The sequence below is a fragment of the Quercus suber genome, unplaced genomic scaffold, assembly GCF_002906115.3.
Source record: "Quercus suber isolate HL8 unplaced genomic scaffold, Cork oak 2.0 scaffold_418, whole genome shotgun sequence".
Classification (NCBI taxonomy): domain Eukaryota; kingdom Viridiplantae; phylum Streptophyta; class Magnoliopsida; order Fagales; family Fagaceae; genus Quercus; species Quercus suber.
Window position 1 is genome coordinate 548,483 of NW_027069869.1, and position 25,733 is coordinate 574,215.

A 25,733-nucleotide genomic window follows, 5' to 3' on the forward strand; every position below is an offset into this window, starting at 1 on the left:
ACTTAAATAAAATTAAGTGTAAAAAAAATGTACCCTAACAATTAGTAAATTACTTTGGATCTAAATAGAAATTTTTTTTTTTCAACTAGTATCATAGCAATTAAAACACAAATGGGTCTAAATTAAGATGTTTTCACACACGTTCTTATAAAATGAACCTTTTCCAACCTTTGGTCCAAAAATGGCTCTCACCAAAACCTGAAAATATCTCACTGTCCAGCAACTTATGGAAATTGCTGTCAAGCCCAAAACTAGGATGGATCCAGTCTGACAATAAACTTACCAACCCTTTGCCAAAATGAATTGGGTTTGGGCTAGAAGTCCTCAATCAAGAAACATGGGCTTCAAGATCAGAACCCAAAATCTCAAAAAGAGTACTATTAATTACTAATTTTATAGTTTCTTGTTTAGCATTCTCTCTCTCTCTCTCTCTCTCTCTCTCTCTCTCGCTCTCTCGTACTAATAGTTTTTTTAATTTACTATTTAGACATATTTTATGCTTTTTAGCATTTTAAATATTTTAAACAAATACTGAGCATATTATGTACTCAAAATTATTTAATTATATATAAATAAATTACATTATTCATGCCATATTGCATATTAAATTCTAAAAAATTGTATCATTGCATCCAAACCATAAACATTGTAGTATATATTTGTAATATGTACCCTTGATTCTCCTTGTAAAAGGATAATAAATACTATTAAACTACAAGTTACTGAATTATCTCGCATTGCTTAAGAAAGTGTGTTGTGTGCAGTATATTTTACTCCACCCTCCCTTAAAAGTTACCATGACTTTTAAGTGGAGTTGTAGTGTGTTTTTGTGTTAGAACCTCTTCCTCTCTCTTTTGTGTGTGTATGTTTGTTTCTCCAAAAAAAAGTCATAGCTAGCTCTCAAAGATCTCCACACATAAACAAATTGCACATAGAGATTAGAGTATACTAGAACTAAATACCAGAACTAAATCCTTTTTCTACATTTTCTGAAGAATCCAACCAAAAAAACATTCCTGGAAAGAGAGAGAGAGAGAGAAATGCCAAAAGTATTTACATACATTGGTTGGTTTTGGCATATAAACTTCAAATAAATTATAGGGGACAGTCACTAAAAGCAAAGAATTAGTGAAATGAACCTGCCTTTACATAAATTTCAAAAGTTGCGTGTAAAGGGTGTCTGCTAAGCATTTTTAAAAGCAATGTGAACAGTGTTTGCGTTTATAAATTAAAATCCAAGGACACTCCTTTTGCTCAACACTTGCTAAAACTTTAAAGCGACCATATCTCTTTTACAACCTTGTAGAATAAGTAGGAAACAATGAACAATAAAAGAGCTTATCAGATTAATCATCTTTTACCAATTCGCTGACGTTGGTTTGTTGGTAGAACATGTCAATGTCCTTCACTAGTTTAGTAAGGAATCCACGAAGCTTCCTTCTATTTTTTTGAACAAAATCAGTCTCCTCTAATGTATATTATGTAGCAATGGTAATTTGATCCAGAAAAAACTTACAAATTCTAGGAGCAGTGCTCTAAATTGAGGCCAACCCCTTTTGTGAGAGCTCGAGACACTGTTCCAAGAGCATAGCAATATTGCCTATTTAATCCAAAGTTAGCGAAGGATTTGTGAAGACTAATAGAATTTTTTTTTAATCAGGGAATTTTAAAATTTATGATGTATAGTATTTCTGCACTTAAAATAAATAAATGACCCTTTTTAAAAAATTGGGTTTATTGTATCGGAGAGAATGAGCTGATTAATGAATTTCTTCTTGTTGAAATTATTGCCGAGAAGTCGGAGTTTTTTTTTTTTTTGGTTCCATTGTGGGATATTGACGTGGAATGCAATACAATGAATGCTCTATTTCTATTTTTTCATTTATATAAATATTTCTAATTTGCATGTTTGAAGTTTAGGTAAAGAGATTCTAGATGTTTAACCAAAATGTTCTAGTATTTATATATATGAAACATAGCAGGAACTAATTAAATTTATTTTTCTCTTACATCGCTGAATTAGTACAAAGATATATATTGATGAGACAAAGAAAGTGCTGAAAGTTTGTCTGTTTTTCTTTTTCTTTTTTTACTTTGATAGATTGACTCATAAAAGGCATAATTTCCTATTAAAAACACGTACTCACTCCAGAACCTATCTTATCAAAGCATTTTTAACTGTACTTTCATAATCCTGTATTTTCTTTTTTTAAATGCAATTTGGGTAAATGGCTTTCGGCTAAACCTTCTCTTTTCGCATTGATCCTATTTTTTTTTTGGTTAAAAATTGTTCCAACTTTTCTTTTGAGCTTTTACCTCCATTAAACGACACTGTAAAATTAGGTTCGGTTTTTTTTTTTCCTCCTTTTTCATTCTCCTTTTCTCTTTGTTTTTTAACCTGCTTTACTAGGTCTTTTGTTTTACTTTAATTTGTTAATTTATTTGGCTATAGTTTCTTATAACAAAAACGAAGTTATCTTTTTTATTGACAATTATATTTAACTATATAGTTCATTGTTTAATACAATCATTACATTAAATTCAAATTAAAGTACATCTAAAGTACAACACGTAAGCAATTGTATCTAAGTGTAACCCTCATTTTGTTAAATTTATTACACCTTGACAATTACAGAGTGGCTTACATGCAAACGAGCTTCCCAAATTGCCGGATATAAGACCTATCAAATGCTTTGTGAAATATGACAAAAACCAAATAAATATGTATAGGTTAGATGAATCAACTAGCAGGGAAGTTGGGTTTCATGTTTTTGATGATTAAAACGATGACTCTTTTGTCTCCACTCTTTAAAATGGAGGTCCATGCACTATCACAAAGCAATAAAGAATACAATGACATACACGCTCCCTCGAGAGTTGCCACTCCCATCTTACCCTTTCACCTTCTTTTCATGGCATCCAAAGAGAGGAATGTGAGTTGGAAAAGCCAACATTCGGGCTCCCCTTGCAAACGTTTACCTTTTTAGCCCCAACACTCAAAGGGAATATATATATATATATATATAAAATTCCTAGAATCATGTAGCACTAGCTAAATATAAATATTAAAACATGAAAATTTGATTACCAAATGTACTTATACATCAACATTAAGTACTGTATCTATATTTAGGAATACAATGAAGGTAATTTGTAATGGATATTTGGATGTCATTATGTGAACAAAAGCATATTTAATTATTTGAGTTTTGTTGACTGGAAATCAACCATGTTATACATGCATTGGCACAATAATATATATTGAAGAGACAAAGATATAAACTTTTTACGTATAAGGGAGTATATATGATCCAAATTTTCTTTTTCAGCATGCTTTTCCTTTTGCTTTTCTTTTAGCAATTTAAAAATTGACATGGAATGGGGACATTTGAGTACCCCATGGACTTGAGAGAGTGGCACTGTCTTGCATTCAGCATAAAATCACAAACCATATCTGAGAATTCAATATCATTCTAGCTTTTGAACCTTTAGTATAAGGGGCCAATGGACTTTTGCAGCAACCCCACGAGCATATGGTTTCACAACTAAAAATCATCTTTAAAAGCTGAATCTTAGGGGTCCTCTATCTTTCTCATTGCCATCTAAAGTGGAAAATTCCCCCATGAAATAAAAAAAAAATGGGTAAAGAGCTATATATTCTCCTTCTTACACTCTTTATTCTTTAAACTCTGTCTTTTTATTGGGAGGGAAAAAGAATTTTTGGCTTTTGGGTTTATACTTAGGATTCCTCACCTTTAAAAGTCAAGTCGTTTAGAGAAAAGAAAGTGAGTGGGAAAATTTTTTATTGTATGAAAAGGGAAAGTATGTGTTGGGGCCATGAACTTCCAATATCATCCCTTTCATGGGCTTAGATAAAGAAGCCGTATATGCCTTTTGAGTCATCTTATTGGTCTATAAAAAAACTATGTTAATGAGTTTTAACTAATAGTTGATAATTATTAATTAGCAGTCATTCTTTTTGTACATGCTATAAGCCTATAATGGGTGAATTATAGTTACTAGATTAATCATCAGCTACACAAACTCTCATATGGTATAATTATTATTTGGCCTTCATGATTATAGGATAAAAAAGTGGGAACCAATTTCGGACAAAATCCAAAATCTCATATGTTCCATCTTTTCTTGTCCAATGAGATGGCAAAACGTCACCACCGACTCCCCAGTTTGCAATATCAAATGCCATATGTGTCAAAAGTTACACTCAAGAGTTAGCCATATGTGTTTTCAGCATATCAAAGACATGAACATTTGTTAAAATTGATGAATGTGCTCTACAAACTATTACAATAGGGGCCATGTCTTAAATTTATTTTGTCAATGAAATCAAAGTAACAATGATAAAATATGATCATGCTGTAGGTATATACGACCTAGCTACCCACTGTGCTTAATTATTGCTAGAGGCATATGTGAATTGGGAAATAGTATTGTTTTAGGGAAAAGATAAGGTGGGCTTATGGGTTGAATTTTCAGATCAATTTTTAAAAGGTAACCATGTCATTGCATTCCAAAAAATGTCCTATTGCCCGTCCCATTCGTGTTCTTTAATTAAATCAATCTATTTATTACTATCAAGCTTTTGTCATATATATCTCAACCACGAGGTGGGCTATTCAGATTTATCAGTTGTTGATCACCAAACCAGATCCATTATTTTAATGCGTGACCTTTCTAATAGCAAACAGATGTTGGTTTCTGATTGGAAGTGTTGAGTCCAAATCTTCATGGCTCCCACTTAGCTGCCCTACTGAGGAAATGCCACATCAAATTTTTTTGATTAGAAGGAAATATTATACTTATTATAGATTATTCATCATAAAAATTATAAAGTGGATTCCTACACGGCGTGGATTATGGGTTCCACATTGTTGGAGACGCTTGAAAGCTCTTTACAAAGTATATAAAGTGAGGTATGTGTTTATCATTATAGATCACCTCCAAATATTTCTAAGCAGGCCTCAAATTATTGTGTACGAAAGAAAACCCTGTATTGTATCAATCAGGTGGTCCTAATTGTCTTTGATTCGATGGCATATATATCATTAATCATATTAAAGCAACCACCCAAGAGAAAATTGGAGGAAAAAAATGTACGAACTAAATTACAATTGTCACCATGTATGTTGTTATATTTTTAATCACGGTGGTCCATTGAAGCAGTAACATATACATATATATATAATTCTGATGTACATGAATGTTATAGATATATATATGATGATGTGATGGAGGATGATTTGTCAATGGTGCTAGGCTATTTGTTGTCACTCTTGGAAGTGATAAGATTTGCATAACAAATGCCCGAAATGCATGGGGTACCTTTTTACGCGCCATATGATGGGCCATTGTGCTATGTTATTACATGCAAAAATAATATGCCTATGTCGGGGATCTGGGACTAAATGACAACTTCTTTGCTGGTCTTTTCCCATTTGTAGTTTAGGAACCCAAATTTAAAAGAAGCTTTTTCAAGCCCCCTCTGCTTTTCAAACAGAGAATACATCACTACTGCACCCACTTTAAGCGCTTAATTATCGCCATATATACATACATTCACCATAAGATTACCTGGCTTCGATATGATATAAAGTATTGTTTTTCTAATGCTTCTCTTTTATTTATCTACCTGGTGACCAAAAAAAGCCGTATAGCTCAACTGATTGAAATTTCTCAGTACAATCATCAAAAAAGAAAAAGAAACATATTCTTTGACACCATAGAGAGTGGCCAAAAACCGTGTGGCGCAACTGGCCGATACTTCTTGTGTGATCATCAAGAAAGAAAAAGAAAAAAACCCTTTGACACTGTTGAGATATTTGAGGGTGTGAGGCAGAATTTTATTCTGACATCTGAATGGGGAATAATAAGAACACAAAGAGCAATGAATAGTTCACGAGAGAGATTACCGACTAAGGAGTCATAATCACCGAATGAGCCGTCTTTATTGGTAGTAGGGTCATCGAGTCACTTCAAGTCTTCAACTTCACTGAGCCATGCCCCACAAAATTCCAGATTGGTTCATGAAAAGTGATTTGATACAGTAATAAAAACAAATGGCAAAACTACAAAAGTTTCCATTATCAATCACGTGCCATGCACAGTTAGACAGCGAAAGAGAGAGAGAGAGAGAGAGAGAGAAATCTACAAATTATTATATTGATGATGAATCAAATACAACACGCATGAAAGGCCCCAAAGACCTTTTGTATATATATTTTGTTAGGCCAAACTTAATTAATTTAGGCCATGAAGAAAGAGGTTTATTTTCTCCTCTCCAAAGAAAAACAAATAAAAAATTTCACCCAAAAAAAAAAAGTATACACACGTGTAACCAACATACACGTATGAACACCCCTCATTCAGTAAGGTTAGCCCAAAAGCTCAAGGCCAAAAAAGAAAAAAAGAAAAAAAAAAGGGATATTTCCCGCCAAAAAAGCACACATACACACGTGTGTGCTACACAACTAAAGCGTGTGCACACATACCACTCCAAAAGAAAAGAAAAAAAAAAAGTCTACAAAATGGAGCCGATTGATATCTTATTCATTCATTCATTTTCATCTCCTCCTTATCATGAAAAGACGCAGAAGTTGAAGCAATGATGGTAGATAGATGAGAAGCTTGACTTATAAACCCCTTAAACACACCTCAAACTTTCAAACTTGGAATCTCTCATCTTTGCCAAACCCCCTATGATCTTTTTCATCATCCCAAACCCTATAAAAATTTGGCCCCCACCAAACCCTTCCTTTCATTCAATAATCAATGCTGCCTTTGAATTCAATCACCCACTTCTTTCCCACTCCATGACTCCACTATTAAAAACAACATTGTTTCTCCAACTTTCCTCACTTTCCCATTCACCAAAATACTTATTTATCTGACAATCGATTCCCTTCCTTCTGCCTTGGGAATCTGCAAAGCCATTAATAATGAATGGCCATCCCCACTAAGAACAAAAAATTAGTAAAATTTTCCAAACTCACCAAACTCTGATACATACATTATATATACTATAATCTACACCCATCACTCTAGTCAATTTTTGATCTCCAAAAAAAAAAGACCCTCCAAAAACTATTGAGGTTTCTTTGCTTTTTTATTTATTTTCTTTTTTTCCCACTTTTTTTTTTTTTTTTTATTTAATTTCATTACTCCGAGTTTCCTTTGTCATCATCTACCCATAAGTAGCTGTTTAATTTTCTCCTTTTATTTGGTGATGATGACGACGAAGATGACGATGAATCACTAGACCTCATTCTAGTACAAATTGTAACTCGAAGCTGTGGCAACACTTTTGAGGGCTTCCTCCTGGTGTTATTGTCAAGAACAAATTCTTGCATTAACTGGTAGCAACCATTGATTTTATCCTAAAAAAACAAAAGCCAAAAATAATAGATTAATTAACATATAACAGCTAGATTGTTTTATCTATAATAATCATAAACCATAAACATTGTTACATGCTTACTTTGTGTAATCCATCACACCATGATTCAGCATGTTCAGGATTAACAAGAGACAAATTTGGAATTTCACTAGCTGCACAAAGTATGGCTGCGGCAGCAATGCATGATGGCCAATACTCAAGAAGGCTAGCCTCTGTGGACACATCGCAAAAAAGAAAAAGTATTCTTTCAATTTTATTGTAAAAGAATGACCCTTTTTGTCCCCAAATTCCAATACGTTATTATTCTTTATTTCCATATGCGTACATGTGTGCATGCATGTACGTACCTAATAGTACCAGTATATATTACCTTGAATATTAGATAAAATGATTTCAGTCGCCCTTGAAACTAAAAACCCAGCATAAGTTCCAGCCGAATCAAGCTTGCATGCAAAGTAAGCAATGAAGCTGAAGGGTGTTATGGATCGTAGTCTCCAATCCAAAACACTAAGCACAAGAAGCTCCATCCTTTGAATCGTTCTAGGTTCAAAAATGTGTTTAGCAACTTCCACCTATAATGCATTTTACATTAGTACTAAGCTCACATAATTGAACAAAATAATAGCTATAGACGCTAATATATATATGTACCTGAAGATCCAATAGAGAAGGAACCAGAGGTTCCTCCATTTTAGCCGCTAAAGATAAGCAAGCTACAGATAACAGTTGCATTGGCCACCCATTTGTTTGCTGAAACAGTAACAACACTATTAGCAATCAAAAAAGAAGAATAGCATAGCTTATTCAATAGTATAAGTAACAGTTATAATTAATGGGGGGTTTATTAAAGATTCCTGTGCATTGTGGAATCGAACTGTTCGATACTCCATTTTTATATACATAGTGGCACAAATGCCAATGTTCCCACGTGCGCTGAATTGTGCGGGACAACAACAAAGAACACAAGCAAAGTTCATATAAAAGGCTTCATAAGTAGCAATCCGTACTTTATACTGTAGTTATTGCAAAGTCAAGCGTAACAAATGATAAGGAATAAGTAATTTGTCGGACTTTAAAGTTTAACCAAACACTTAAATAGTAATCTCTTTTCTCTTTTGGGATGGGTTTTTGGATCAAAATCTTAAACCCTTTGTTTTTTTTGGGTAAGTAATCATAAGCTTAACCTAGAAGACTGAAAAAGAGTACGTACATCTATACTGTACAAAAACCACTAAACATATATAATTGGACAAGTGGATATTGGATACCATAAAGTCTAAAAACGTTACTCACACTACTTAGGTCCTTGTCATGTTTGAAAAAGTCAAAAATAATTACTTTGTACCTTTGAAAAGTCATTAAAGAATAGTCATACTATGGTACTAGAAACTCGCGGCGATAAATATTAATTTTATTGAAATAGGTTGTAAAATAATATTAATTTCTATTGATTGAAGTTTACCGGCAAACGGCGAGAATAAAGATACCGATCCAAGTAGTTGACGGCGAGGTAAGCCGTTAATGGCTGGAATCCGTAATATGCTTGAACCTGCAAAAACGCAATACAGATATTCATTTGTTATTTTCATGTAACATAATTTCTGCTGATTTTTAAATATATATAAATTCGGATAATAATATTGTCCATATTGTCCACAACTCTCATAAAGGATAGGAATAATTTAATTCAAAAGCCTTATCTTTCAACAATGATATAATTAATGCCAATGACTTTTAGGAGAATAAGCATTTATGTTTCTAGAAAAACGTCTAGATTCAAATGCCTAATTAAAAATGTATAAAACATACCATTCTGATAATAAATAGTGATTGAATGTGACAGTAAAAATAAAGAGGTAAATGTAAAAAGTTTCGTAACTCAATAATGTGTGCCCTACATTAACTGCACTCCAATAATTATTATATATAGCATTTTGAATAACCTGTTGAAAAAAACATCTTAATTAATTTAACAATAAGAATAAAGGAATCCATTGATTTCAACGGTCTCATCGTCATAAATAGTGATATATTGACCATTTAATTTCTCCGACCAAATAATTAAAAAAATCAAAACAAATCAAAAGCAAAAACAAAAAGATCGGAGGTTTTTTTTTTTTTTTTTTAAAAATTATTTTATAATAATATTAGTTAGCAAACCCCGGCGCATGTTAGCAAGACCGGAGACGATGCTAAAATGCGCCAACATCGGGTGGCGGCTCCGAAGTCCGAGGTGGTCGAATCAGATCTCTACGTAAAAACTACATAAAACGGTCGGGTGGCATTACAGTAAAAAACTCAGAACTCGAAGTCCGATCATTTAATAAAAAAACGAAGATGAAGATAAAGATGAAGAAGAAGCAAAAACCAGACCTTGAGAATCCATGAAACCGATTGTTCTCTAGCTGAAGCATCGAGGGACTGAGAGCGAAACCTAGCGAGGTAATCGAACCCAGGAACGAAGTTACGCTCATCCTCAATGAACTCAGCTATTGACTCTTCGCTGCAAGCCGAGGAGTCCAAGTCCGACGAGTACTCCGCCGGAGACGACTCACCGGACAAGATTTCGGACCCTTGCTCGCCGCAAAGCAGGTCATCGGATAAACACTCGGAGGAGCACGATAGTATCGACATGATTGCTGCCAATAATTGTTATTACTGCTAGCTAGTCTGCTACTACTACAACTCACTCTCATTCTCTGCTGCTTCCCATGTTTAGCTACCCCCAAGACAACTCACCCAAGCTTGTCTTGTCTCCCCTCTCTGTGAGTGTGTGTGTCTCTGTCTGTGTGTCTCTCTGAGAGAGAGAGAGAGAGAGAGAGAGTGGTTTTAGTTTTGGCGTTGGGATTGGGGTTTGTGTTGAAACTTGAAAGGACTATCTGTTTCGTTGGATATATAAATGTGAGGTATTTGTAGTTGTTTTTCTTTTTCTTTTTTTTCTTTTTTTATTTGCTAAAGTTTTATATAAACAGTGACCAAGGAAAAGGAAAGGACGAAGTGCGTGTGGGGATTTTGATTTTTTTTAATTATTTTTATTACAGGTTATAGTAGATTTTCTGTATTGTGTCGGGGAAAAATGTTGTAATAATAATAATAATAATAATATGTTTTTTTGGTTACTTGCTAATGCTAAACACCTTTTAGCTTTGGAAGATTGCTGTTTGGTCTTACGTTACATTTTTTTTTTTTTTTTTTTTTTGAGAAAAGTCTTACGTTACAGTTAGATGTATTAATCTGAGGCTAGTGGGCAGTGGCTGTCAAGGTTTTTCATGAGCTTAGAGAGTCTTGGATATAATTTACTAGCCCAATCATGTAATGCCACGTGGAAAAAGGATGATGGCATATCGGTTGTTGGTTGCTCGGGTGGCCAACACATCAATACTTTGCAACTTCGTACGAGACCTTAGTCCCATTTATTATATAACGGGGAAATATATAAATTTATACGAAAGTTGAGAAACTTATAATAAAGAGCAATTATTATAAAGTGAATATCATTTATCAATTACAAATTAGAATCTTATGATGGGGTTTTCACTATTCATCCCGCCACCCCTTTGAGGGGCTAGGAAATTAAATTTGCTGAAGACAAGAGTATGTAAGTCGAGGTAGGACGAGTGAAGACCAGTTGTCATTCCTAATGAAGTAGTTTCAACGTTAATGAGAGAGAGGTCGACAGAGAAAGGACAAAAACAACTCAAGGGGGGGGGGGTATTTTAACTTTTAAGCGATGCTAATAGTACGTGTATATAAAAGATTAAATTATAATAATTTACCTTTGGTAAGATAAAACAAGCAAATCTCATCCATATCTCATTCCCTTTGTGAGGCAAAAATTAAAAAAAATATGGGTCGAGTAAAAACTAGGTGAAACATTTACACTGTGTTTAGAATGGATGGAAGAGGAGGGAAGGGATTATTTCTCTGCAGTTTGGTTGGAAAAAATGGAGGGAAGGGAAAAGAAATTAAATCCACTGGACCATCATTTTCAATCCACCAAAACTGGACAGAAATGAAGAGAAAGGTTTTGGAAATTACAATTTTGCCTATTAGCCTTTTACTCACTTTTCCACTTAATGAGGGTATAAAGGTAAAAAATACATTTTTCTTCTTTTGCAAACCAAACAAATAAAAAAATATATAAATATCTTCTTTTCCCTTCCCCTCCCTACTTTCAAACATATACAAAGGAAACATTTTCTTTATCATTTCTTTTCCCCCTAATCATTTCTTTTCTTTTCTCTTCCTCCATTTACAACCAAACACAGTGTTAGTATTTATAAATATAAATCAAAGTATTTGTATGAAAAATACACACTATCTTACACACATTCTAGATAATTAGGTGCAACTTTCTTGGAATTCTCATTATGGTGACAATTGCAAGAAAAGTATAATGTCACATGGTTAATTGTTTGAATCAGGCTTATCTAGTTATCTTCCAACTTCTCAAAAAAAAAAAAATAGTTATCTTCCAACTTGTCATACTTATTGCCATTTTTCTTTCTATTGGGAAAAGGAAAGTACACTAGGAGGCCGTCTCTTTCCCGCTAAATTTGGTGGTCTTTATATGCTTTTGATAGCTCTCTATATATATATATATGCCATCTGTCTTTTTCTTAAGGACCTTACTGCTTAGCAAAAGCCGAAAGTTATTCGGGCTGGATTTACAGTGTGTTTATATTAAGATTATTTAAGCCTTGAGTATTAAGCCGTACACGTGTATATGGATGAATCTCAAATGTCATGTTGGTAGGGCACCTCCTTCGCCTTGGAACTAGCCCCATCCACTATTACAAATTGAAAATCATGAACCAGTTGATAGCTTGCGAATGATGGCATCTCTTTTGGGTATGTTAAAAAACAATAATAATCCATCCCCATCAAGAGGACACTTACAATAATGATGTTAAAAATCTTTTGTTTGGCATCATTATTTTCTCAATTTAATGAAAGGTTATTTAGCGACATTAACAAAATAGAATCATGAAATGTGCACCAACTTAGATAAGAGGTAGTGAGTTTCAATTAACTTAACTGATAAAGTCTTTTGTAGTCGAATAAGAAATTTAGGAATTCGATCACCACATACATCAAAAATTAATCAATGTTTTGATCTGATGATAAAGAATAATTATTAAAAGTCGACATTTCACTTATGAAACCTCCAACGATGTGGTACACCATGTATAGTGGTTTTGGTTTGGGCAAAATGACTCTACCTAGGCTCCTAGCACGTTGATAATTGATAAATAATTGAGATGCTAGATGAAAATCGTCAAACTTTGAATTCATTTCTTTCAAGACCCAAAAGGAAAAATAGGAAAGGAACCATTAAAAAAAAAAAAAAAAAAACAGTAATGGAATTGACAAGGCATCAAAGAAACAGCTGGAGCTCTGCAACAAAAATATTGCTACCAATATCTACCATTCACGTTGAATTTTCTTCGTACCCATGGTTAGACAAAGAGGACACTCACGTGTTGCGGGTATGCCCAGTAATAAAGGCAGCGTAGAGAAGAAGTCCTGTTCACATTATAACTTCACGGGTGTTCATCATAGTATGATTGACTTTCTACAGGAATTCGGGCATGAGATTTTTTTGTAACATTATTTATAGTTGGTTTCGGTTGAATAACAATTAGGGTTGCAATAGTATAACTATTTTATTGATTAGATTGTCCAAAGGGCTGTGGATAATGCTGCCCAATTCATAGAGATTCACTCAACCTGTTGTCTTGTAGGCCTCTCTCATAATTTGATTTGGATCCCCCCTGGCTTGTATTGTGTAATGTGCTGCTCAAGTGAGTGCACTTTTTAGAAAGAAAAAAATAAAATTTATTTTAGTGTGTATGTTTAGGAATTGTTTAAAAAATATTTGTTGTCTCAGCTTTTTAACAAATAATCTAGTTTTTAGTTTTTTTATTTTAATTTAAAAAAAAAAAAAAAACACTAGATTTTAGCTTTCTGTAACACATTAAATATAAATGTTACCAAAAAATATATCTTTTGATAAACATAACTATGTAAATAAGAAATTTTTAAATGGGCACACATCTCAAACTCTATAAAACTTTGTCCGTTACATTTTTTTTTTTTGAATTTTCATTGAAATTTTTATTTAGAATGAAAAATAAAGGGAAAGAATTTCCTCCAATTAAATGCTCAAATTCTCTCCCAATTATAATCTAATGCATGTGTGGTGTGGAATGTGACACATAACCCATTTTAAATTTCATGAGATGTTTTCCTTTCTAAGTGGGAACATGCTAATCATTAGCTGTTTTTGTTGTTGACATTTTGGTAACAAATAGTAAATCTGGAGGGAGATTAATTTATTTACCAAAAGACATTTTTTTTTTTAAGTGATTTACCAAAAGACATTTGATATGGGAGATGAACAGAATATGGGAGTGTTAATTAGAATCATTCACTCCCCCATCCACAATATTACAATCATAAATTCATTATTGACTCTTAAAGTTTTGGTCTTTGTTTGGTTTTTAAAATTTTTGTTGTAAATGTTTTTTTTCGTATTTATGTGTGATGGAACTTGCCGGCTATTAAAGAAATTAGCTAGACTCCATCACAATCTCAGATTTCTATTTGAAATTGACACCAATTGTTGCTACAGGCAGGCAGGCATTGTTCGAGAATATATAGACGAAGCAAACAGAAAACCATGCATTTTGCTAAACCGTACCAACAAGATTGGTGAAGTATTTTCCTTATTGACAGAACAAATTTGTCAAAATCCTTCTAGGTTCATGTGCCTGATTTGTTGAATTTTCAATGCCAGGTAATAATGTCGGCAACTATATTCCTAATCTAATAAACCCGCAAATTATAAGGAAAAAAAAATTAAAATTTCTATCAATTTTATTAAAAAAATTCATAAACTGATGGGATGATAAAATGTGATTCTTACCGATCAACAACAATAATAGATAAATTTTAGAATTACATTTCCAAAAGCTTTAAAATTATTATCAATATGTTTAGAATTTTGATAATAAAATGTGATTGATATCCCTCTAATAGCATAATAAATTTTTTAATTAATTATGTTTAATTTAGACCCCTAGAAAATACAATTTGTTTAACCAAATTTAATATTCAAGTTGTTACTTAGGTCAATTAAGCAGAATTAGGTTAAACAATAATAAATCATATCATACAAAGCGGAAAATTAAAAAACACAACAATATGATAACTTAAAAAACCAATGAAACCGTCCATTTTCAAGGTAAAAAACCTGGAGAAAATTTAATCTAAACAATTCACAAGGTAATAATTCACTAATAGAATGAAGTTTTTACAATAGATTTAACCATAAATCTACTACTCCCTCTTGTGGTACTTACTCATGTAACTACACGCAACTATGAATCCACAAACTCTTCTATTATGAATTTGTTGCACACAAACACTCCAGTTTGTAACTCTGAGAACTCTACTCAACAGTTTAGATCATCAACTATGATGACTAGTGATGGTAGCAACTTCTACAATACTGTAATTTGAGTAGATCTTGAATTTCTTCAAAGAATATTGCCGATAAAAGATTTTAGAAAATTTTGGATACAAAAACCTTATATTTACAGTAGAAGGCACAAGAAGCACTCTTCTCATTCTAAAAACTACACTTGGAGTTAGCTTATAATGTCATTTAAATATTGCAACAAGCATATCACGATTTAGGCTTTAAATGGACAAGTTTGGGCTAGTGGGCCAAACTTAAAATTATGCAGAACTGCATCTCAATCGATCAAACTTGGCATGTTTCTAATTTCTGAACCTGCAACTTCCTTTTTCTTGTGTTCTAACTTTTAATACCTTAAACATTGTCTAATATACCCTATAGACTCAAAGATCTATATTTAAACAAGTTTGTGTTCATAATTTGCCAATTATTCTAAACTTTTAGAACCTAACAAATTATTTTATGATTAGTGATACATTGTAAGAATTATGTAATAAAATCATAATATCATAGCATTAATCTAATATTTACGTTGTGTGTTTAAAGTCGATACATCAATTTATATAATAACATATTTTAGTAATATCTATAGTATCACTCAAATTAAATAGTTGCACGCATTCAATGGGGCTTAACCAATCTTCTTTAGCTGTACTTATAATAATATTTCTCTCAATATTAGCTCTCTAATCACCTTGAGATTTGGCCACCTTGTCGTCCACCCATGGAGCAAAATATAGTTGGTATTCATGGCATGCAAGTCCCTACTGCATATACATTAATCACATACCCTAGATACTAAATTTCATTGTTTCTTCTACAAATTAAATGACTAATTTCAGTTAGTTTGAATTTTTCCCTTTGGGCTTAAAGCTTGGTCCTACCCTATGGGCCATGGCCGGTCAACAAATGTTTGTACATTCAGTAAATTATGATAAAAAAGAGGATGGTCATCAAGTTGATTTGTACTAAACCCTTTGCAAATTTAAATTTTAAACCAGTGCATTAATGATAATGGGGTTGAATTTAAGAGAAGAATGGGTCACATCAATTGCCACATGATTTAAGGTAAATGCCAATCGTTTTTTCAAAGAGTACGCAATAGAGATAATGGTAAAAACTCGTGACATAAAGAGCAAAAGTTTGGTTTCGATTGTAAAGTCATTTATATTTTGTGAATTGATGAAAGTACCCTCCCTTATAAACTTCCTAACTTTTGGTGGAGCCTGGACTTGCTTTAACATATTGAATAATTTGAATAATGAACCCCATCAAAGATGTGCATAGTTAATGAAATGATGAACAAAAGTTATCAATCTCATTCTCCTCTCTCTCTCTCTCTCTCATGGCTATTATTCAACATTTTGAAGTTTGTACTCCTAAAAGTTGCTTGTAGTTTATGCGAAATGAAAAATAAAGGCTCCGGGTTCTGTATAAAAACCAATTGGAGGTTAAATTATCACGTTGATCATGAGTTTAAAAGTTTAAAACTACTACTTTAAACCAAACTAGCTTCCTAACAACAGAGAAATTATACAGTCTTCATGATGAACCACGTCACTTATCTACCACTCTACTAAAAGACTCTCACTTGTTTAAAATTGCTGAGTCAGTAATAAATTTCTATTTAAAAAAAAATTATGACTCAGCAATTTTAAACAGGTGAGAGTCTTTTAGTAGAATGTTAAACCACATCACTTATCCACCATGAAGGCCTTATAATTTCACTAACATGGGAGGTGGATAAGTTTAGTGCTTTAATCAATAATTTTAACATTAATTAGATGACTAAGTATGCATTTGAATACCGCATATTTTGATGAAAACTGAAAACAATAAAAAAAAATTATATTTTGGTTATTGTTCATTAATGAATTTATTGTTCATTAGCCTAATTGCACTATTCATGTTCCATTATCAGTGCACAAGGTGCTGGTCCCAAAAAAAAAAAAATCCACGTTTTACGGTCCAGCTGGCAACTGAATATTGTAACCCTCACAAGTCACAACTGATCACAAAAATGAATCTCATCATTGTCATGTACTTAACTCCCTGATTAATAGTAAGAGCTAATTAAGGATTGTAATTTTTGAGAGAAAGTAAGATTAGGTGGCCCTTATCAAAGCTGATGGGGTTAGATCCTTTATTCTGTATAAAAAATTAAAAATAATATATATATATATATATATATTTTTTTTAAATCTACTAATTTACAAATATTTATAGAAGTGTGAAGGTAGACCAATTTTAAAATTTTCTTGAATTAATGAAGTGATTTTTTTTTTATATATATATATATATTTTTTTTTAAATCTACTAATTTACAAATATTTATAGAAGTGTGAAGGTAGACCAATTTTAAAATTTTCTTGAATTAATGAAGTGATTTTTTTTTTTTTTAAAGAAAGAGTTTCAACCAATGGCATCCACTCATAATGATAACTTTTTATTATCAGATCAGGATACCAATTAATTTTTTGTGTAGGCAAAGAATTATTGAAGTGATTTATATTTTTATTATTTGCATCTTACCTTGAGTAGATAGCATTTGCATATTAAAAAAAAGTTCTTATACATGTTAGCTTTCAATTTATAATATTCAGTACTCAATTATCTCTCATATGCTTAATATAATAAATTATCTAAATTGCAAAAAATAAAAATCACCATTATGTATATAATAAATAAAAAATTGGCATGACCCCATCAATGCTTGATGAGGCACAATCTATTATAGTTTCTCCTTTCATTGTTACATGCAACTAGCAATCCAATTTAATGCCACATAAATATATTGGATCATTTTTATAAATATTGTAAAAATAAACAATAAATTTATTATGTAATGTCTAATTAGTGGTCGACCATTACTTCCCCTTCTACGTCACTTGAATATGAGCTATTAAGTATTAACCACCTTCGAAATATACACTCTATGGCATGCTTTTGTCCATGTTCGAGATAAAGAAATCCCTTTTATAAATTCGGAAAAATCTTTTATATCATTCACATATATAGTGGATAATGAGTAACATTAAAAGCAAACTGCAAGAGGTGGTTGGAGGTGTTCCTCAACCACAAATCACGATTCCTTGACTCCTCGACATCCAACATATAATGGACGCAACAGGGATGTCATTCATATTTTCTTTTCTTTTTTCTTTTTTCCACTAATTTTGGTGTCCATGGCTCCTAGAAAAAGTGTGACTTTCCAATAGTTATAATATGCGTTTAGATACCGTTTATTTTGCTGAAAATTGAAAACTAAAAACCGAAAACAATAAAAAAAAAAATAATAAAAATGTTACTGTTTGAGCTTTGGTTACTGTTCATATGCATGATTGCATTGTTCATGGTTCATATGCTTGATTGCACTGTTCATGTCCCATGAACAGCGCAACAAGCACTGGACTTAAATAAATAAAAAACGCCAAAAACGTAGATTTGGAAAACGCACACGCCATATCCAAATAAACACATAATATAATTTCCCTCGAGTGTTGACTCAAAATAATGGTCATAACTTATAAGACTTGAATCTAGATCCTCATTTATCTACTAGCTGCATTATGTATGTGTTTTAAGCCTCGAATGAGGCCTTTTTTTTTTTTGGGGGGGGTTTAGTGTATGTTTGGATATATAGGGCTGAAAAATACTTTTCAGCTGCATTCTAAGTTTTTCAGTGGGTCCCATGTACTATTCACGAGACCTGCAAATACTTTTTTCAGCAAAAACAATTTCAAAACTGGATTCTACGGCACTATTCACACATTTAAAAATTATTTTATTATAGTGTTTTCAATTTTCAGTAATAAGTGGTATTCAAACATAACCCTTAGTGTCATTATTTTCTATTCATTCAACTCTTATAACGTCACAAATTTTAGAGGCTCGCCAATCAAAAAATTTCTAATGGCAAAAAATTAGCAATTTAGGATGGACATTTGAGGCCAAAATTTTTGTAAGCAAATAAAAATGGCAGCAAATAATTATAGAGACTCAAATAATAGCAATATATAAACAAGCTTGTTTGTGTTTGGTTAGCTAGAAAAATTAAGTGAGAAAGAGAGAGAACCTTTGTTCTTTGTCTTTTTTCTGTGAGTGTTGAAAACTAATATGCCTTCAATTGATTTGTAAACGCTATGTTGAGCATCTCTCATACAAATTTCAGGTCTTTTGTTGATTTCTTTTTCTCTCTCAACTTTTTAGGAAGGGATATTTTGCAAAAGGTTTAAGTTTTTTTTTTTTTTTTTTAGTTTTTTTTTTTTTTAAAGTTTTTTTTTATTTTTTTTTTTTTTTAAGTTTTTTTTTTTTTCTTCAGTCTTTTTGAATGTTGTGAGTTAAGGTTGTGTTAATCATTTGAACTTGAGTTAGAGAGAGGCATGCATGGAAGAAATTGGTTCAATTTGAATGGAATCTGCGTAGTGGGAGAGAAACTTATACAAATTTATCAATTTGTTTTAAATTTAAAAATGTATGGCCAAGGATTTTGAAGTTTGTCCATTCGTTTGTTTGAGATTATAAAATAAATCAAAGGACCAGTAGATCAACCATTCATATTCGCTAATGCCGTCTTGGGTAGGATATTGCTTCATGTTGTTGCTTCTCTATATTTCCACATCAAAGACTCAATAGACCAGTTCTTAAAGCTAGTACCTTTATAGCATATCATAAAAAGAACATATTCCTGTTGCTTTTTTGTTTGTGTATGACTACTGTATGTATTGCGAAAAAATGATGTCATGATTATTAAAAAAAAGCTTAGCAATATAACAAAACTCATCATACTCAATTTAAGCCTATGTATGATCAATATATATGTGTCCTAATCAAGAAGGTGCATTGCCACACAACTTGGGGATAAGAAATGGGGATATGTTAGTCTTATTTAGATATGTGGGGAGCTTTATTTATACATATTCTTTCCTCTACCATTGGACAAGGTCCCAGAAGCCTAGCTGGGTCTATCCCATTTAGTTTTTTGATCATTGATTACCTACAAATACAAAGTGGGAACATCATTTTCATCACTATTTTTTCCCTTTTCTCTATATCTCATCCTTGTATTATTTGCCTCTCACATAGACAAGAGTCACAAGACTAGTAGAGTTTGGCTTGACATTTTTTCTTTCTTGATCATCTTTTTTCTCTTCCCCCCAATCGCTTGATAAAGTTAAGGAGAAATTTGAATTTATGAAAAGACCCAATTGATGGTGAGATTTATATGACCAAATTGATTGTTATTTAAGGACCTTTGGATTCGGGTATATGTTCCTATCCAAGGCTTAGACTCTCTCCAAAAAATTATAGGACCCATGGCCATTAGGCCCTTTTGGACTTTGGTCGGTGAAGGTGGATTAAGATGGGTTTTATTTGGACATTTTTTGTCTAACCTCATTGAATTTTGGTTTGAATGTTAGGTCACGTACTTCTTCTTTTCACCTTTTTATTTAATATTTTACTGCATATAATGACTATTTTAGTGTCAACAATTATATGATGCTACAATGAGTATTAAGTTATTCACTATCAAACCCACATTATGTGTTTTTTCTTCACTATGCTTCAAAGTTGGGCAGTCTAGTTGGTTAAATTAATACTAGCATAACGCGCCAATAATTATGAGTCTGAAATCACTTTCAAAGTGGCCAGAACTCGTAGATTTTGGCTAAAGTTTAAATCTTTTTTTTTTTTTTGTGACACACCTGTCTTAATCCACTGACTAACTAAGTTTAATTATAACTTTACTAATCAGCCTTTTCTATTACAATTTATCAGAAGGGGTGTTCTTAAAGCACATCATGATCTTGCTTAGGCAAATAAATTGAACAATCCAACTTAATGCATCCAATTAGAAATGTCATAACTATATCATTAAGGGAAGCATCATGGAAATAGGCAGTGATCTTTTTAGCATTATATTAATGGTATGATTCGGATAAACAATATCAATCATTCATTGTTCAAAACTATATGGGTTTTGAGAAACACATTTTTCATCCAAAATGGCAAAATATCCATGCCTGAGAGTTGTCTAAAATTAATAAAGCAATGAACATATTTTGCCACAAAACTTATCCATGTCGTCTTCAATCTTTTCAATCTTTCTTCTTTTCTTTGGAAGCCTTCATAATTCATATTGGCAGGCTGCAGGCACCCTTTGTTTATAATTGAGCAATTGCCTGACCCCATACCTTAGCTAAAATTTTCAACCAATATAAAAATATGTGGATATAGAAGATCCAGAATTTCCGCTCATTATAAACTGACAAACCGGCTTGTCCATCATCACAACTCTTTCTCACATGTATAAGAAATTAAAAGATAGTTCATAAATGTTATTGGTTGTTAAAACTTCTTGATATTTTATCCAAATATAAAATGAAATCCTAAAGACATTGGTGGACAAGGGATTGGAAAATAAATGGTTCAAATATTGAAGGAGAAAAAATAAACTACTGAAAATTAATCTGAATAAAGACCACACAGCACCAGTGGAGTAAATTGACTTGCAGGCCTATTTATGAGAACAATGTGCTAACCTACCATACAGAAACCAAGCAGCCTGCAAAGTCTTGAAGTCTCAACCTCCCCTTTTGACTACTCCTAGTGTCAATTAACTAGAAATTAAAATTCTAGAACATCATGGACATCTCTACTAACCTCATGCCAATGTCTATAGAACCATATGACCCCCAGGCCCCAGTCCAGATTGACTTTGCATTTGTGCTCACACTTCTCTTAAGGACACAAGTTAAGATTTTTTTTTTCTTATTCAAAAGAGTATTTATTAGATCAAAGAAATATCAGTTTGGACAATAGAAAAGAGAAATGAGAGATATTCTTCTATCCAGACCAGCGTCTCTTCATTATTAGTTTGAGCAACTCTATCACAATGGAACACAATTTTGATGCATTTCATAAATTATTAGATGATGTTTTTGATATCTTTCAAAAATTAAAGCCAGACTTGTATACAGATATCATGAAAAGAAAAACACAAATAATCTTCAAAAATTAAAATGTATATTACAACTTACAATTGAATTTTTTTTTTTTTTTTTTTGCTTAACATGTGCCATTAGAACGTTGTTAACATGATCATTCTTTTAATCAATGTTCCTCAGCCCCCAACTGTTGTCTATGATACTCAAAAAAGTAAGCCTGTCGTTTGTATCATGTTCATATCAAATCAAGAAAAGATGGGAAGATATGCAATATCAAGGAGGACACTCCATGCCACAAGTTTACCTAGTCAGCAGGGAAGAGACTGGGCATGAATTGCTGGAAAGTGTATGGTAGGTGTCTAATCTGTGGGGAAGTATATGCCACCAGCAACCTCTCTTAACTTTTTGCCAAACGGAACTTCTACATGTATAAGACTTGGAGAATAATCACACAACTATTTCAAGGTTATATGAATCTAAAAAAAAGGGGGGTTACCTTCAACATTTTCCCCTTAACAAGTTAACATTAGAAGTTTAGAACCAATATACTGTGAATTTGATGTACAAATGAGAAGCTACTGAATAGTGATTACCAATTAGTGATAAATATAAGCCCAAGTGACGCAAGTTCTCTTCTATTTACCTGGATAGAAACAATTGAAATTGGGCCCATTGATCACATTGGTAGATGAGCCTAGCATATGTCCAACTGAACTGACTTGTGTAAACTGTGAGCAATCTGGGCAAGATTGAGTCCAACAATAACATTGCAAATGGGTAAAAACCAGTGTACTTTTTGTGCCGTATTCACAATCATGAATGAATGATTGAAGTGGTTCTCTCAACATGATCAAGGATCATCACTTTTATAATTGATGATATTATCATTAACCATACTGGTTTTATGGGCTGCATAGAATTTCCCCCTTTTCAAAACTGGGGCTGTAGGCCTAGATAAATTTTGGACTCTGTTTCTCACATGGTTTGGGTCCCATCCTGCTCTGGCCCCAGCCCAAGCCCTTTAATTGCCTCATTGATTAGCTTTCAGGTATTGTCTGTTTGGTTGGACTTTGGAGTCCTTGGACTGATTTTAGGAAGCATGGAAATGGAGGAAAGAAAATGCTTCGAGAGAAATTTGATTTTCGTCTGTTTGGTATAAAAGAGAAGGGAAAGAAAGGAAATGGGTGTGATAAGATGTTTTCCAACCAGTCCATAGGTTTTAAACTTTTAGGAGTGTTTGGTAAGGTATTTTAAACAACGATTTTTAGTGTTTAAACAACTTTACACGTATTTTTATACACTTTTTGACTCACACGTATTTCTAAAAAATAAAACCAATATTACTAGAACAACATTACCAAACCCCCCCCCCCCCAAAATCTCCCCAACTATAGGAGAATTCATAAAGAATAATGGATAAATAAGGTAGAATTACTATTTTAACCTCAGCTTGCACAATTCTTCACATTATTTTTTGAGATATAAGCACTTTTGGTATGTGTATTTAAACAACAGTTTTCAATTTTTTTAAAAATATGTGTGGATGAAAAAGTGTGTGAAAATGCGTGTAATATTGTTTGAAAACTAAAAACATGTGTTTGAAATTACGTACCAAACAACCCCATATGTCTGCAACATTTTCATAACGCTAAACAACAAATCCTAAGTACTAGGTTGTTACTATTATTGGTGAGCAAAAAAATAATTTTAGTGGTGGGTTCAAATTAAGACTAGTAACAACTTATCACTAAAAATTTGTTGTGAAAATGTTATGGAGGTAACAATTCTTATTTTTTCTTCTTCTTTATTTTATATTTTTATTTATTTAATGTTTTTATTAGATAATAGTCTCTTCACATGCATTTCATGTGTTTAGAAGTTTTTCTTTTATTATTAATAAAAGAATATTACATTTTTAAATTGTAACCCCAAGTAATTATATTTTAGGGTAAAATATCATTTTCATCCCTAAATTATCACAAAAGTTCGTTTTTCGTCCCTAAACTTTCAAAAGTTCGTTTTTCGTCCTTGACCTATCACAAAAGTTCGTTTTTCGTCCCTAAACTTTCAAAAGTTCTATTTTCGTCCCTAAACTTTTCCAAATGTATTGATTTTCGTCCATCTCACATCAGCACACTGTCAAAGCCACGTCAGCACTCCGTCAGACGGAGGGACGAAAATCAATACGTTTGGAAAAGTTTAGGGATGAAAATAGAACTTTTGAAAGTTTAGGGACGAAAAACGAACTTTTGTGATAGTTCAGGGACGAAAAACGAACTTTTGAAAGTTTAGGGACGAAAAATGAACTTTTGTGATAGTTTAGGGACGAAAATGATATTTTACCCTATATTTTAAATATAAAATATGTAACGATTGGTAATACTCTTCCATAATATCTGCGATCTGAGAATCAGAAGAGCACCATTCCTTGAAGGAATTTCCTTCTCTGCATTCCTGAGGCCCAAGAAGCGATTCCTCTTATATCGATGGGAAGCTTTATTATGGAAGTATCAGGTATTGCTATCCTCCAACTAAGAACAATGCTCTTGAACGTTGCTGCCGCATCAAGTTCTCCTTATCTAGCAGCCATTAACCTCAACTTTTAAAAGCCGAACTGTTTCTTTGTCCCCACCAAGTTTTTTTTTTTTTTTTTTTTTTTGGGTTAGAGAGAGAGGTTGTTCTAATCGGGATTCTAATTTTAGCTTATATAGTAAGGATGATTTTGTAAAGGAAAGGGGAGAAGTGAATTATGACTATTTAACAGAGTGCACCTCAAGTAGGTGAAGTGATAATTTTTAAACCACTGGTAGGTTTAGTTAAAATCGGCCAAACCACATGTGGGTATTATTGCAATTACCTATAAAAAAAATGCTAATAGATAGATATCCTTCCTTCTTTAAAAAAACTTATCAATTTAAAGCAAAAATAAAATAAAATAAAACAAACAAATAAGACTAAAATACTATTTTGGTCATTACATTTTTTTATTCACGTTTAATTTGGTTCATATATTTTGATAGTAGCCAATTTGGTTCCAACTATTTTTAATTTGCAGTCAATTTGATCCTACCATCAAAAAACAATGTGCACATGTGGCTTATAAAAAAATGTTTAAAACAATTTAATTAACATCAAGAAATTCCACCTTAGAGCATTCACAGCAGGCTCAACAATGATTCTACTTTGCCAAAATATAGTGAATTTTCTTCAAAACACTCATGCATCAACCTCGTCAAAGCCGAAAACCAAATTAGTTTTTGAACAGTGGCTCATTGCTTGGAGCGAGCACACTGTAACTCGCTATACCAAACTAATTCATTTTTATTCTTTCTCTCTTCATGAATAGGTGGGTTTCACTCTCTCTCAAGCTCAATTGCAATTAAATCAAGCTAAACTATCTTGAGTTGATTGATTTCACCATTGTCGTTGGCTGTCTAAGCGTGGGTTGGTTAATTTGGCAGTGGGTCTAGAGTATTCAAGCTAATTAGGTCACGATTTGGGGTGGAGGTGGTGGCTAGTTTGAGACTTGGTCATCTAAGCGTGCGTTTTCATTGTGGGTTGTTGGGTTGCATTGGTGGTGCATCACTATCATGGTCATCGTTGTGGGTTGTGTGGGTTTTTTTTTTTAATTGGGTTTGTTTGATTTTGTGGTTAGGTTGATCTCTATTTCTTTTGTTTTGGTTTGGTTTAGGGGTGTGCAAAAAATCCACCGACCCGCCAAACCCGACCTCTCGCCGGGTTGGGTCGGTTTTTAAGGCTTGGTAGGTTGGGTTGGGTTACAAATTTTTTATTATTATAGCGGGTCGGGTTAAGTTTGGATCATAAAATTACAAACCTGCTAAACCCAACCTGACCTACCCATATTTAATATATATTTAAAATATATTAT

The 25,733-nt window shown here is 32.6% G+C and overlaps 1 protein-coding gene across 1 annotated transcript; it reads right to left on the bottom strand.

The window, feature by feature from the left end:
- Positions 1-6,154: 6,154 nt before the first annotated feature.
- LOC112030816 (cyclin-D1-1) lies at positions 6,155-10,315 on the bottom strand. The gene is made up of 6 exons (XM_024063480.2): positions 9,788-10,315; positions 8,877-8,963; positions 8,066-8,164; positions 7,785-7,986; positions 7,496-7,626; positions 6,155-7,394 (listed from the first exon to the last, which is right to left on the bottom strand). Exons 1-6 carry the CDS (start codon positions 10,046-10,048, stop codon positions 7,176-7,178), a joined length of 999 nt encoding a protein of 332 aa, XP_023919248.2. The 5' UTR covers positions 10,049-10,315; the 3' UTR covers positions 6,155-7,175.
- Between the last annotated feature and the right edge of the window lie 15,418 nt (positions 10,316-25,733).

Coding starts and splice junctions, on each gene's coding strand:
- LOC112030816 (XM_024063480.2), bottom strand. CDS start 10,048: ATGTCGATACTATCGTGCTCCTCCGAGTGTTTATCCGATGACCTGCTT. Junction 7,987..8,065: donor CTTCTCTATTGGATCTTCAG/GTACATATATAT, acceptor AATGCATTATAG/GTGGAAGTTGCTAAACACAT. Junction 7,627..7,784: donor CATTTTATCTAATATTCAAG/GTAATATATACT, acceptor ATGTGTCCACAG/AGGCTAGCCTTCTTGAGTAT.